This window comes from Echinops telfairi, unplaced genomic scaffold (genome assembly GCF_000313985.2).
Source record: "Echinops telfairi isolate 266 unplaced genomic scaffold, ASM31398v2 ScPeMD7_5167;HRSCAF=5991, whole genome shotgun sequence".
Lineage (NCBI taxonomy): Eukaryota > Metazoa > Chordata > Mammalia > Afrosoricida > Tenrecidae > Echinops > Echinops telfairi.
Genome location: NW_022109066.1, coordinates 314081 through 328493, shown reverse-complemented (window position 1 = coordinate 328493; position 14413 = coordinate 314081). Strand labels below are relative to the sequence as shown.

The 14413-nt window shown below is 38.6% G+C and overlaps 1 protein-coding gene across 1 annotated transcript; it reads right to left on the bottom strand.

Moving 5' to 3' along the window:
* Positions 1 to 548: 548 nt before the first annotated feature.
* Positions 549 to 1487, bottom strand: LOC101660097 (olfactory receptor 6X1). Its single transcript, XM_004713917.1, has one exon. The coding sequence runs from the start codon at positions 1485 to 1487 to the stop codon at positions 549 to 551; it is 939 nt and encodes a 312-aa protein (XP_004713974.1).
* Between the last annotated feature and the right edge of the window lie 12926 nt (positions 1488 to 14413).

The following is a 14413-nucleotide window of genomic DNA, read 5'->3' as shown; positions in this document are numbered from 1 at the left end:
AGAAACATCACCATTGGACCTAAGTAGGTGTGTTAGGCTGGGTTGACTAGAAAAACAAATCCAGTGACACTCATAAATGTGTAAGAGAGAGTTTTATATCAAGAAGTAATTATGTATCAACAAAGCATCTCAACCCAGTCCAACTCGTCAATCAGTCCAATACTAGTTCATAAGTCCCTCTTCAGACTCACGAAGCCGCATACAATGATGCAGAATGCAGAAACATCACTGCTGGTAGGTGTAGAGTTGTGTTGATCCAATGGCAGTGGCTCTGGCAGCTCTCTGAGTGACTCGATAGCAGGAGAGTGAAGCAGAGAGAGAGAGGAAGTTCCCAGGATCCTTCTTATGAGAAGACCACACCCACAGGCTGTTACCTGATTGCCAGGCTACACTCCACCCCTCCACTTCAAGTTAACACAAAATTACATAACCACCACAATAGGCTTCTCTAAATCTGCAGATATCTCCAGCTATTAGAACTGGTTCTCTCGTGAACTTCAAGTACTCCTCACACACTCCAGTTAAAACTATGGACTTTGCTTCATGTTTTACTCTTGATGATGAGCCTTTGGACAAGTCATTGCCTTCCTTAGGGCACCCTTCACCTCTTTGTTTCTAATGGTGTAAATAAAGGGATTCAGAAGTGGGGTAAGGATAGTATTGAGCACAGATACCACCTTATTAATCTTAAAGGAGGAGTGTGTGGAGGGTCTCAGGTACATGAACAGAACAGCTCCGTAGAGCAGGGTGACAACAGTGAGGTGAGAGGCACAGGTAGAGAAAGCCTTCTGGCGTCCAGAAGCCGAAGGAATGCGTAGAATGGTAGATAAGATGTAGATGTAAGAAATCATGGTAAATAAGAGTGAACCTGGGATTACTAAGGCGGTTGCCATGAGACCCAGGAGCTCCAAAAGAGTGGTGTCAGCACAGGCTGCTTTCAAGATGGGACCAACATCACAATAGAAATGATCGATGACATTGTTGCCACAGAATGACAGCTGGGCAAGCAGTAGCATCTGACAGAAGACAATGGTGAAACCTCCTCCCCAAGCGCTGAGGGCCAGCTGCAGGCAGAGGTTGCTGGTCATTATGGTGGAGTAACGGAGGGGCTTGCAGATGGCTATGTAGCGATCAAAAGACATGACAGTGAGAATGAGGAACTCTGTAGTGCCCAGGAAGAAGTGGAAGAAGGCTTGTACCAAGCAGCAAGGAATGCAAATGACTGCTCTTGCCACCACAAAGGTTTCTAGCAGTTTGGGGATGACTGTGGTGGTGTACCAGATCTCAAGGAAGGACAAGTTGCAAAGGAAGAAATACATTGGAATTTGTAGCTTAGGCTCAGCCCAGACTATGACAATAATGAGCCCATTGCCGGCAATGGTTAATATGTAGACAAGAAAAACTACTATAAAAAGAGGAGTTTGTAGTCCTTGGATCCCAGGAAAGCCTAGGAGAATGAAGTCTGTGATTGCGGTGCCATTTCTCATTCTATCCTGGAACAGCAGAAAGAGAGCCGCTCAGAAGTCGCACATTCATGTATACTTGAATACAGTTTGGACACACAAAAAAGGAGGATCCTGGGTCCTTCAGCACTTCTGCCCCCACATACACATGTACACACATACACAGCACACCTCTTCCTTACTTATGATTTGGTTTGTTCTTTTGTCACCCCAATCCATTTTAATGGACTTTGAAAATATTAAGTACCCTTGAATGACAAATAGTGCCGTTAAATATTTAAACTTCTTATGTAGCTACAAGGAAAATCTATTGGTTTATATGTCAATAAGACATCTGATTATTTTAAATGAACAGTTTTATATAATGGGATAAACACAACTGTGAGTTTAAAAACTTAATACCCAGTCCAATATTATATTTGTAATGAAAATTCTTGAGTTTTGTAAAATAGCTATGTTTAAGAAAAATGAGTATAAACAGACAAGGAGGCGTCACAAAATTCGTGGACAAATGGAATTGAAAGACAATGAAGTTTCTCCATAAAAAGTTGAAGATTCTGGAAAGGTCAGGTAAAAAAGTCGAAGTCCCTTGTATATGGATTTATATAACTACGAAACATTGCCATGATATTAGTGGTTCAATTTGGATAACACAACAGAGTTCTTCAAAGTTTAATAATAATCCACTTTCAAATTTCATTTCAGATACTGTTTTTATTAAAGGAGACTCAAAAAATTCCAAATTGAATGTATAAAACTGCTTGGTAAGTAGGGAAATAAAATAAACTTTAACTTAAAATACCAAGATCAGCTGAATCAATATCTTGTATATAAGTAGCAATTATCACACATTGACTCTGAATCAGGGCAGCCCTGTGTCATAGTAAAATTGTACTTCATAGAATTTTAAATGGCTGAAAAAATAGTTTTGTTGGCATTTATATCACACATCATACAATTTAATAATGCAATAATATTTAGAAGATTTGTGCAATGAACACCACAATCAATTTCAGAACATTTTCTTCTTGAACTCACTGTTGTTAGCTCCTCATCTCCCTCTATCCTCCCCTGCCATGCCCCTAGGTGATTATCAATCCAGTTGCTATTTCTAAAGATCTACATATTCTGAGTTTCAATGACAGAAGATCATACAAAACACAAACAGGAAGCCAGCAAGTAAGCAAGCAAACAGAAAAGAAAGAAAAAACAACAACAATGACAAAACAAAAATCTCAATCAAGAAAGAAGAAAATATTAAAAAGTGAAACAACTTCAAAATGGATCAAAATGGAGATCAAATGATCATGTATTACCTCTTAATCTGACAAGGTCTGCCATAATCGACTTTGCAATGTTCTTTGTCTGGTAGCAAGGCTATTCACTTCCCTGGAAGAAGGTCAGAGGGAATTCACCAGAGTTTTTAATCTGTGAGGGGACCCTGCAAAAGTTTGGCCTTCCACAGTCATCTATAGCCTTCTACAAACCAGGTGTTCACAATTTAAGCTCTGATACCATTTCCTCCTTCAGATTTGGATTTTATTATTTACAATCCTTGAATCACACAGGTTGGTGTGCTTCTCCCATGTGGACTTAGTTGATGCCTCACTTAGATGGCTGCTTGTTTGATGACAAGCCTTTAAAAGACCCCCGAAACTATTCTTTCTGATAGCTGGGGATCCTCTAGTTTCTTTACCACATTTTGCTGCAGCACCCATATCTTCAGTAATCTCTTTATGAGGGTGACCATCAAGAGAGCCATTTCATAAGAATGAATTGTTCTCAGATTGGTACTAGAATTAAGTATGAGCACCATTTGTATATCTATGGTTTACATATGTCTCTGGTTCACCTTAGAAACATAATTATCATTTTATTATACAGAACACTATAAATCATTCCCTTGGGATATAAGGTAAGTTTATTGATAGTATTATTAATTTAATGACTAGGCCTTTCTTATGAGATTCCTCTAGGTCAGTGGTTCTCAACCTGTGGGTCATGACCCCTTTGGGGGTCGAACGACCCTTTCACAGGAGTTGCCTGATTCATAACAGTAGCAAAATTATTGTTCTGAAATAACAACGGAAATAATTTTATGGTTGGGCGGGGGTCACCACAACATGAGGAACTGTATTAAAGGCATTAGGAAGGTTGAAAACCACTCCTCTAGGTGGATTTAAATTTTCAACCTTTGGGTTATCAGCCAAGTGTGTTAAACATTTATACCACCCAATATCTCTTCTAGGATATAGTAAGTACTACTCTTCATTGAATAAAGACCCATTAGATGTTAACCTAAAAAAAAAGTGAAAAGAATAGTAAATGCTAAGGAAACAAATTGGAAATTCTGGAAGACACATTCCTACCAGAATTTCCTTTCGTGACTTTTTATGTATTCATGCCAAATACTCTGTTTGCACATTAAATTTATAGGATGAGAATTTTCTAGTACCCAATAGCAAACCTCAATCCACTGTCACTAGAAAGTAGTAAATTCTCCTCTATTAAATTGAGGATATTTTCTGATTGTTTTCATTTGATACGGGTAAGGTAAATTGCTGTTCAAATCAACTGCACATTCTCAAAGTACTTAGGAACCCGTATCAAATTGGCAGCTTACAGTTCATTGGTATGCTGCTCAATTCTTCCTCATCTGAGAACCTCCCCCACCCATCAAATTACTTCCACTTCCTGCTACCTCTTTTCTAGATGAGGGAAGAATTATTCTTTGTCTGTATTCCACAAACTCCAAGAAACGACAGAAATTTGTAGCATTTAAACTTCTGCTAATGACCAATATACAATGATACCTTGGTTTGTTGAATTTAATTTGTTCAAATTTGTGTTCAAAACCTGAAAATTTTAAGAAGTAAACATATTACTCTCATAGGAAATATTGGAAAACCAAACAATTGTTTCTGAGGCCCCCAAACTACACTAATAAATTCATTTTTCCAGGATTTTAAATCACCATTGAGGCTTCGAGCCCTCTGCACATCACTGTCTCTGACAGCTATTGCCACTGAGTTGTTTCTGATGTATCCAAATTAATGGTAACTTTTCAACCTCTTCGATGGTCTGGGTTCTTTGCTTCGTGGTTAATGATTCCAGACCTTTTGCTACATTGGCTTCTTTAATCACATTTTCTTCCAAAAGTATTGATAATGGTGACTTAGTCATGTTGTATTCAGCCACCAAATCATACAACTAGGGAACCGTTTCAAATTCCTCAATGATTTCCTTCTTCAATTCTGTCATGACTCTCAGTTTTCCTCTTAGTTAACTTTCTTTGGAGCCGTGGTTTCAATATTTTTCACAAATAAAGCAGAACACACACACACACACACACACACACACACACACACACACAATGACCAATGCTTTGAATGCACTAAAACAAGCACTGAGTGAGGGCAACACTTACACTGATGAAGCGCCGCCTGAGACTCGACGAGCGGCTCACTCACAGATTGTGCAGGTTGTTTCAAGGTAGATTTATCAAGCAAAGCCACAAACACAGAACAGATTTTTGAAAAATGTTGCTGGTTGGAGTAGTGGAAAGTCACTGTAATTGGCTGAGCCTGTATAAGGTAGAAATGGAATTATCTTTATTGCCACACAAAGTGTTGTAAGCTTTCCAGCCCAAAATAAAACTTGCGAGTTTGCAAATTCTACTGGTGCTTATTGATCGGGAGAGAAACCACATGTAATAATGATAACGTACCATGTGAGTGAATGTGTGAATTTGTGCACAGATTGTTTTGGGAGCACGAGGAAGGGACACTTTACCCAGCCTGGGCAGGGAGGGAGGAGGCTACTTAGAGAAGGAGGCCCTAAACAGAATCTTGTTCCTTGCTCTAGAGATGGTCACCATGCATAAACTGAAAAAGACTCCCACTCATGGTGACCATATAGGAGAAAGTAGGACTGCTCTCATGGATTTTCCTAGGGGAAAGCTTTATTTTAATTTTATTTTTATAAATCTTCAAGTAGCAAAATTCTAAATTAACAATGCTGCCACTGTTCTAAAACTCTAACTCCTTCAGAGAAAAAACTATGGGTATACATTGCAGATTTTGTATTTTTTTAAATTAAAATATCATTTTATTGGGGGCTCTTAAACAACTCTTATAACAATCCATACATCAATTGTATCAAGCGTATTTGTACATGTGTTATCATCATTTTTTTCTAGATATTTACTTTCTATTGAGCCTTTGGTATTAACTCCCCCATCCCCACCCTTGTGACCCCTTGGTAAGGTATAAATTATTATTTTTTTCATATCTTACACCGATCTTAGAAGAAATCTTTTTGGGAGTAGAAAACCTCATCTTTTTTTCTGAAGAGGGTTTGGTGGTTTTGAACTACTGATTTTCTGATTAGCAGTCCACTGTGTAACTCAATATGTCACTAAAGCTGAAAGCTGTCCTGCATCTTAGCCAGCACACAGGTTCCATTGACAGTCATTGGGAATGCTGCAGATATATTGCATTGGCCAGAAATAGAACCTGAGTCTCCCATATGGAAAGGAACCACCTCTGAGCCATCATTTCCTTCAAAAGCTAAGTTCTAGAGAAGTTAAATCAGAAAAGAGAAGTGGAAGAGAGAACATGTATTCTAAGCTAGGATTCAATGTTTGTGGAAACAGAGGTAGAACAGAGATTCCACCTTGAGCAGAAGCTAGGATCCAGGCTGGTCCTAGCATGTCTGATAAACTTACAGATGGGACAGGCTTCTGGGGAAGCAGCTAACTATCATGGATTCTTAAAATTGTTGGAGGGGGAAATATTGAATCAAGGAGTTGCTAACATGGCAAAAATATGTGTTTATGTGTGTTTGTTTGCGCTTGTGTGTGTCTGAATATGATTGTGGAAGGAGTGGCATGGTGTTTGCTGGTCTCCCTGATGCATGCATTATGGAGCATATTGCAATTAGTCCTTTTGAGATCCTGGTCACAGACAGTACTGCTGTGCTATCTAAGTGATAAGGTAGGGTGTGTAAAGGAAGAGACATATTCTCTTCACTCTTGTAAGGAACCTGGCATGGGTTTACATTATAAGGCCCAAGTAGCAGCTGTAGGAGTATCAACAGAATTAGCAGTAGTATTCAGCAGAAAGATACAGAGCAAGTGCAGGGATATTGAATCAGGGGTAGCTGCCAGGACAGCTAATTAGACTGGATTGTGACAGCTAATTAGACTGCGTTGTGTTGTGAATACACATAATATTTTTTGAGATTCTGAGGAAGCTTAGATACCCAGAGTTAGCAAGATAGCAATATCCAAGAGTTAGCATGATAGCGATATACAAGAAAATAACTTTAGTAGGAAACTAACTTTATGTGGAATTTTAAATACTGAACTAAACACTAAAGAAAGATGAGGCTTTCTACTCCCATAAACAGTTCCACTCTTGGAAACCTGCAGGGGCAGTTGTTTCATATCTTATGGGCTCTCTATGATTTAGAATTGACTCAATAGCAGTGAGTTTGAGTCAGCGGTTGTCAACCTGTGGGTCGTGACCCCTTTGGGGGTTGAACGACCGTTTCACAGGGGTCGCCTAAGACCATTGGAAAACACTACATAACTAGCCACTAACAGAATTATATTTTCTATTTATGTCGCTTTCTACATAGATTTCAAGGTCTTTGAGCCAGCAAATGTTATCTACAGGGTCTAGCACAGGACCTGGTAAAAATAAACGTACAAGGTATTTTAAAATAATTATGTAAAAGAAAAGCTTATTGTTGTAGTCTTCAGTTATCTGTAAGTTTGTATAGATTGACATATGAATACATTTATATGTGCTGCTATCTCATTTCAAATCTGGAGATATAACAGCTTGCTGAATAATTTATTTCAAAGTCTACCTTCCAGTTTTTCTTTCTTTTACATTTTGTTGGGCTAGTAGTGGGATAATGTCAGCAAATTGATTGTCCATACAATAATTCATACACATTTGTTTCATGACATTGATTGCAATCACTTATTCCCCTTCCTCTCTTCTTCCATTTGATATTCTGTTCTAATCTTTCCTGCCTTCAGGACTTTAATTCTGTGCAAATGCTGACCTTTTGATTGCCTATGGCTGATTGTTCCAAGGATCAGCCTTTCTGTTTGTGGGTTTTGCTGCATGCAAACCGTCTGCCTGATTTTACTCTAATTAGAGATATAGTTTCTTACTTATTCAGGTTATTCATACTATCTTGGTTACAGTTAACTTTTCATGTTCAATGGTTCTTAGATTGAATTATTTCTCTCAAGACCTTGCCTTTCTCAGCTGTGATGATTGTGGCTATAAATAATCTTGTTTGTCTTAAGCTTTTTGTAGTCTAAGAAGAAAAAAAGAACATTGTTTATAGATGTATCTGTTGCTCTGGATTTAGGGTAAGGGCAGTGTAAGCTTTGCCTTTTGCTTGTTGTTTTAATTGCAGTAAATATGTATGTAACAAAATATTTTCAATTTGTACATTTCAATGACATTAACAATAGTTATCATTTCCAACTATACCCATAACCATTCTCCAAATTTTCTGTGTTTCTTTTTTAGGTGTTAATGGGAGCAAATTTCCCTTTTTTCAAGACTTTAAATATGGAATAAATTTGAAGAAGCCCAGTGGTAGACACCTTTAAAGCAGGGACAGTCAGTATTTACACGGTAGGTTTCACAAAGGGATATGCATCTAGAATCAGTACTTGTGGACTGCATTGAGTTGGAATGCAAATAAAGACAACCAGCTTGAAATTCAACCCCAGGATTGATGACTTCCATTAAAGTGCAATAAATAAACATTTCTTTCCTTTAGGAAGCTCTAAGTTCAAAGGTTATTGTTATGACTTTTTAGCTTGAAGCTGAAAATCATCTATTAGAATTTACTTCAAGACCACAAGGCATTAAAGCTAGCTTTATGTATTTGTTTTACAAAAAAACAAAACTTTAAGAATAGCTTTCTTTCTGTCTTTGTGACAAAGCAATACTCACAGCGCTAATGCATCCCAGGGTAGCACGTTTGGTCCCAAGGTGTGTCTTTGACCACAAGTGGCCTGAAAGGAAAAAAACCAGAAACTGGCCACAATCAATTTAATTGAAGGAGAAAGGTTTTTCTTTTCCTTTCTGATCTAGGGAAAAGAATCTCTCTAAACTTTATGACAAATGGCATTCGGTAACACTGAAGCCCCTATGTAAAGCTTTCAAGAAATGGCAAAAATTTCTTTAGAATTTAGGAGAATTATATTCAGAGTGATCAGTTCATCCTGGGTCAAGATTTCTTCTCTCAAAATAATGATTTGTTAGTGGGGCCCTTTGAAGCTTCCTTCGGGACATCAGCCTCCATGGATGTGCTCCAGAGAATCCCAGGAGACAGAGCTCTCCGAAAGTTTATTCTTAAATCAAGCTGAGGAATTTGTAGTTTTCTTAGTTCTAATTGGTACAAATGATGCCTGAAATCCTGAGATCATTAGCCGTAGTCTAAGAATCAGTGGTTTTATGTGCTTTTGGCTCTTGGATCTTCCAGTTTCTCTTCACAGGGAAACCATTGGTACCTTAAGTGGACTTCTTTAATGACCTAAATTAATTCAAGGGTAGAAAATCTGATCAATGTTTTATATAAATATATTTATATAGGAATGCCAGAGTGAACAGAATATAATTAAATTTTATTTTCTTCTGCATTCTCTCATGGCCATATGTGAAAAGACAATGTGGAAGGTGATAGAGAGAATTTACAGAGATAGCATGCTCATAGAATAATTTTTATAGGCTGAGACTCTATGAAATAGGAAAGAGTTGGAATCATTACTTTAAAAATCAACAATCGCTTCTGGGAAGATGGCACCAATGTAGGTACACTGTCTGTATGTTTCCTATGACTTGTTGATGGTTCTGTGGGAGAGTGGGCCAATTCACGGCATTCAGACTGAGTCTTAGTTTCACAGTACCCTGGGGACCTTTGGCAGTTTCCCCAGAGATGGCGCAGCGGTACTCGCCACCACACACATTCTCCTGTGTTCCCCCACACCTGAGACCCCTGCTTCATAATCTCAGCACCAGCAACACATGGCAAGGGCACTCTAGCTCTCCCTGACCCGAGATGCCTGGGAGTCATGTTTCCTGTGACCCCACCCCTACAGCTCCCTGAGATTCCTGCCTGGAGACTGATGTACCTCCACCCCTTAGGCTTCCCCCTCCTCCCTCTACCAGGCTTTTGCCACCAACCCAAGCACTCGCACTACCAGTCCACATGCCCCCCCACCCCCACCCCCGCATGCTCCTGTGCTACCAGCCTGTGCTTGCCCCTGTGATACCCCACACTAGGAAGAGGCCCAGGATAGACTGCCCCTCTAAGAGACCACAAGGACAGTCACCTAGATTTCTTTAGGCTCTGGACACTGGAGACCGTTGCAGACAGCAAATCTGAATCCTGATTGGGATAATCCCATTGCTGAACCCCTGAATAATCACATAATAGCAAAGGTGCAGCTGGGCTCACCAGATAGATAACCCTAGCTTTCTAGGGAGAGAACCAGCATCAGTAAGACAGAGACACAGCTCAAACCTGTGGCATAACTGGCTTCAGGTAGTTCTTATAATTATTCATTTTTAAAAAAAGATCATTTAATTGGGGGTTCTTGCAGCTGAGAAAGAAAACACAGGGAACCTTTCTTTTCAAAGGTATTGGAACTCAGCATGTCAGGGTTACTCGGTGATCTTCCCTGCCCCGGCAAGGTAGCCAGAGAACACAATGTCCCACTGGCCTTAGCCACACCACCTTCTGATCAGAAACCGCTACTACCTGTGGCACCAACTATAAAAGCCTATATCCACCCTGGGACTGTATGTAAGGAGGGGAGAATTCTGAGTTGTGCAGTAATCTACTATAAAGGGGACTTCTGTTATAAACACAAATAATTGAAGAACGGCACTCTCCTTTCCATAGTTTACAAGGTTGATATGGGACTCTGGTAGATTTAATATATCCTCTCATGCACCAGAATTCTAGAACCTACTTCTACACCTCAAGAATACACATTTTCCTCTAATTTACCAAGTAAAACCATATCTCGCATAATCCTCTTTACCAACTCATTCAAAATTAACACAGTTAACAGTAAAGTTTCCTGAGATTAATACCATGAATGAAAATATACTCCTGGGCACCTATATCCTATTTTCCTATACACCCAACTAACACACCCTCATCATCTATACATAATGTCTTCTCTGGCAACTAACTGATCTTCCCCTAACCTATAGACCCAGCTCTCCTCCCTAAAAATCACAGAAGCCAGAAGAACACCTTAGTTCATTCATGATGCAATGCAGACAGCAGCCAACAGCTTCTGGTGAAGCTACCACACACACACAAAAATCTAGAGAAACAAAAATCAATTACTGAAGATCACCCAAGCTTACAGAAGAAGCAGCTGGATAGAGAATTCAAGAGAATGATGTTGAGAGGCATACAAGAAATTGGGATCAATCCTGAAACAGATGACAAAAGAGTGATACAAGAATCCTCACAACGAAGGGAAATTCAAGAGTTAAAGGATGAGGTAGCAGAATCCGGGAACCAGGTGACAGATCTCAAGAATATAATGGAATAAATGGAAAATCAAATCAACAATCTGGAAGATAATCAAGCAGAATTCAGCCAAAAAAAAAAAAAAGAAGCAATCAAACAAACAAAAAAAGCGCAAAGGAATCTGAAGAAAGTATGAGGAGGATGTGGGATTCCATGAATTGTAAAAATATTTGAATTATTGGGGTCCCTGTGGCAGTTACATAATCTGTCAACTTGTGAAGGGGTGGAGTCTAGCCCAACAATCAGTTCATAGCCAACGAGGCCTCTGTGTGGGCATAGCCTTCTCCTGAGGATTCTGGGAACTCCTGTCTTCCTCCCTGGAAGCAGGACACACTCTCCCTGTGAGACATTCTTGTTGACAAGCCACATGGAGCAACGCTGATGGAACCAGAGTCATGGAGCCGAAAGAGCCATGTGGAGACTCAAGTCAGTATGAGATGCTTCTACCTCCACTGGATCCATAAGACTTTCCACCCACTGGCCTGTGATCTTCCTGAATTTGGTGTCATTGCATGTGTTGCATGAATCTGAAGGGGAATTTATAGACCGGTATCGGACATATGGGCTAATAGAGGTCTTATAAACTTGATCTGGACTAGGCTGGGATGTTTTCTTAATACAAAATTTCTCTTCATATAGAGCTCTTTCTTATACATGTATGAGCATCTATGAATTTGTTTCTTTGGCCAATCCAGACTTACACAGTCCATGAGCAGGAAGAAACCAAATAAGCCTACAGTTAAAATAGTAAAGGAATTCTGGGAAGAAAATTCCCCCAATATTACAAAGGAGGAGATGATAATCATCCAAGAAGCAGAGAGAACATCACTTAGATTAACCCCTCCAAACCACCCCCCCCCAAAAAAAAAACACATCTAGACATATAGTAGTCAAATTATCCAACTTCAAAGGAAGGGAGAGGATCATGAGAGCAGCTAGAGAGAAAAGGCAGTCACATACAAAGATAAATAGATAAGAATGAGTTCAGATGTCTCTGCAGAGACCATTAGGAAAGAAGAAATTGGAGCAACATATTCCAAAAATTGAAAGACAGCTGAAACCTAAGAATCCTTTATCTAGCAAAGCTTTCCATCAAATTTAAAGGAGAAATAAAAGTTGTCTCAAATAAGGAAATATTTAGAGGAGCGGTTTTCAACCTGTGGGTTGCGACTCCTTTGGGGTCAAACGACCCTTTCACAGGGGTCACCTAAGACCATCGGAAAGCACGTATTTCTGATGGTCTTAGGAACAGAGACACCACTCCTCTATTTATCTCCAGGTGGGTCCACCCACATGTAGATATGCCCACATATGAGTTCCCAGTGTGAAGACTGTTACCCATGCTACACCATGCTTCAACACAAAATTCATTTATTTGTAATTAGAAATAAATATTTCACAATATATAATTACATAATGTTTTTGTGATTAATTACTATGTTTAATTATGTTCAATTTGTAACAATGAAAATACATTCTGCTTATCAGATAGTTTCATGATGATTCATAACAGTAGCAAAATTATAATTATGAGTAGCAGCGAAAATAATTTTATGATTGGGGGTCACCACAACATGAAGAACTGTAGTAAAGGGTCATGGCACTAGAAAGGTTGAGAATAACTGATTTAAAGAATATGTACAAGAAAAACCAACATTACAAAAAAATACTATCCAGGTCTTCATGGGCAAGAAAACAACAGATGCATATGAGATCACCACAGGGTGTAGCAATACCCAGAAACCAAAGCATGGAAAACAGCACCCAAAATATCACAAAGCAAATGGAGAAATGAAGACAAGAATAAACTCCTCATCCACATACATCACCCTAAACAGGGAAGAAAGAAAAATATCAAACACAAATAGTAAGAGATGACAGTGTTTAATCTGTGATTAGATTTAATTACACTGAATAATAATGGGTTAAGCATGTCTATAAAAAGACAAAGAGTAGCAGACTGGATTAGGCAACAAGATCCATCCATCTGCTGTCTTCAAGAGGCACATCTCAAACTCACAGATAAAAACAGACTGAGAGCAAAAGTTGGCAAAACATTTTCCAAGCTAATGGCAATGAAAAAAAAATCAGGGGTGGCAATATTGATCTCTGAGAAAATAGACCTCAAAGTACACAAGATAATGAGAGCTAAGAATGGGCATTACCTAATGTTCAAGGGGTCAATAGACCAAGAACACATTACCATAATTAACTTATATGCACTCAATGGAAGACCCTCAAAATCCGTCAACCAAATTGTCAAAGAGATGAAAGAAGAAATAACTAGATCAACAATTATAGTATGTGATTTTAATACATACTATAATACATACACTCAAAGAAAGATAGATCAACAGGTAAGAGACTCAATAAAGGAACAGAAGAGTTGAACAAAGCAATTGATCAATTTGACCTCATAGATATTTATAGAACTCTTGATCTATAGCAGAAAAATACACATTCTTCTCCAGTACACATGGCTCATATTCTAGAATAGACCACATTCTGGAATAAATTGAGCTTGAGAAAATTCAAACACATAGATAATATTCAACCCATTTTCTCTGACTACTGTGACATTAAGCTGGAAATCAATAACAGAAAGAATAGATAAATAAAGACAATAACTTGGAGACAACAATTCACTTTCAAAAATTATTGGGTTATAATTCAAATAAGAGAGGAAATTAGGAAATTCCTAGAAACTAATGAAAATGGTAACAAAACGTACCCAAACCTATGGGACACAGCAAAAGCAGTTATCAGAGGTCATTTTATTGCATTAAATGCACACGTGAAAAAAGAGGAGCGAATCATGATCACCTCCGTAATGAAGCATCTCCAACAATTAGAACAGAGGTAATAGCATAATCCTTCCAACAGCAAAAGAAAAGAAATAAAAATTAGAGCAGAAACTAACAAAAAAACTACTATACAGCTAAATTTGTCAAAGCAGGCTGGTACTGGTATAATGATAAATACTAGGACCAATGAATCAGGCCAGAAAACCCAGAAATAAAAATATCCACATACAGACAATTGATTTTTGACAAAGGTCCAGAAAACATTAAATGGGAAGCAGATGGCCTCTTCAATAAATGATGTTGGAAAAGCTGAATATCCATTCACAGGAGAATAAAACAAGACCCATATCTGACTCCACGCCCAAAAGCAAACTCAAGGTGGATCAAAGACCTAAATGTAACCCCAAAGCTATCAGGATTATCAATGAGAAAATAGGGAAACAGCTAGGAACTCTAGTGCAGGGAATACATGGGCTATCAGAGATAACAAATGAAACACACTCCATGGAAGATAAAATAGATGAATGGGACCTATTAAAAATAAAACACTTTTTGTATTCC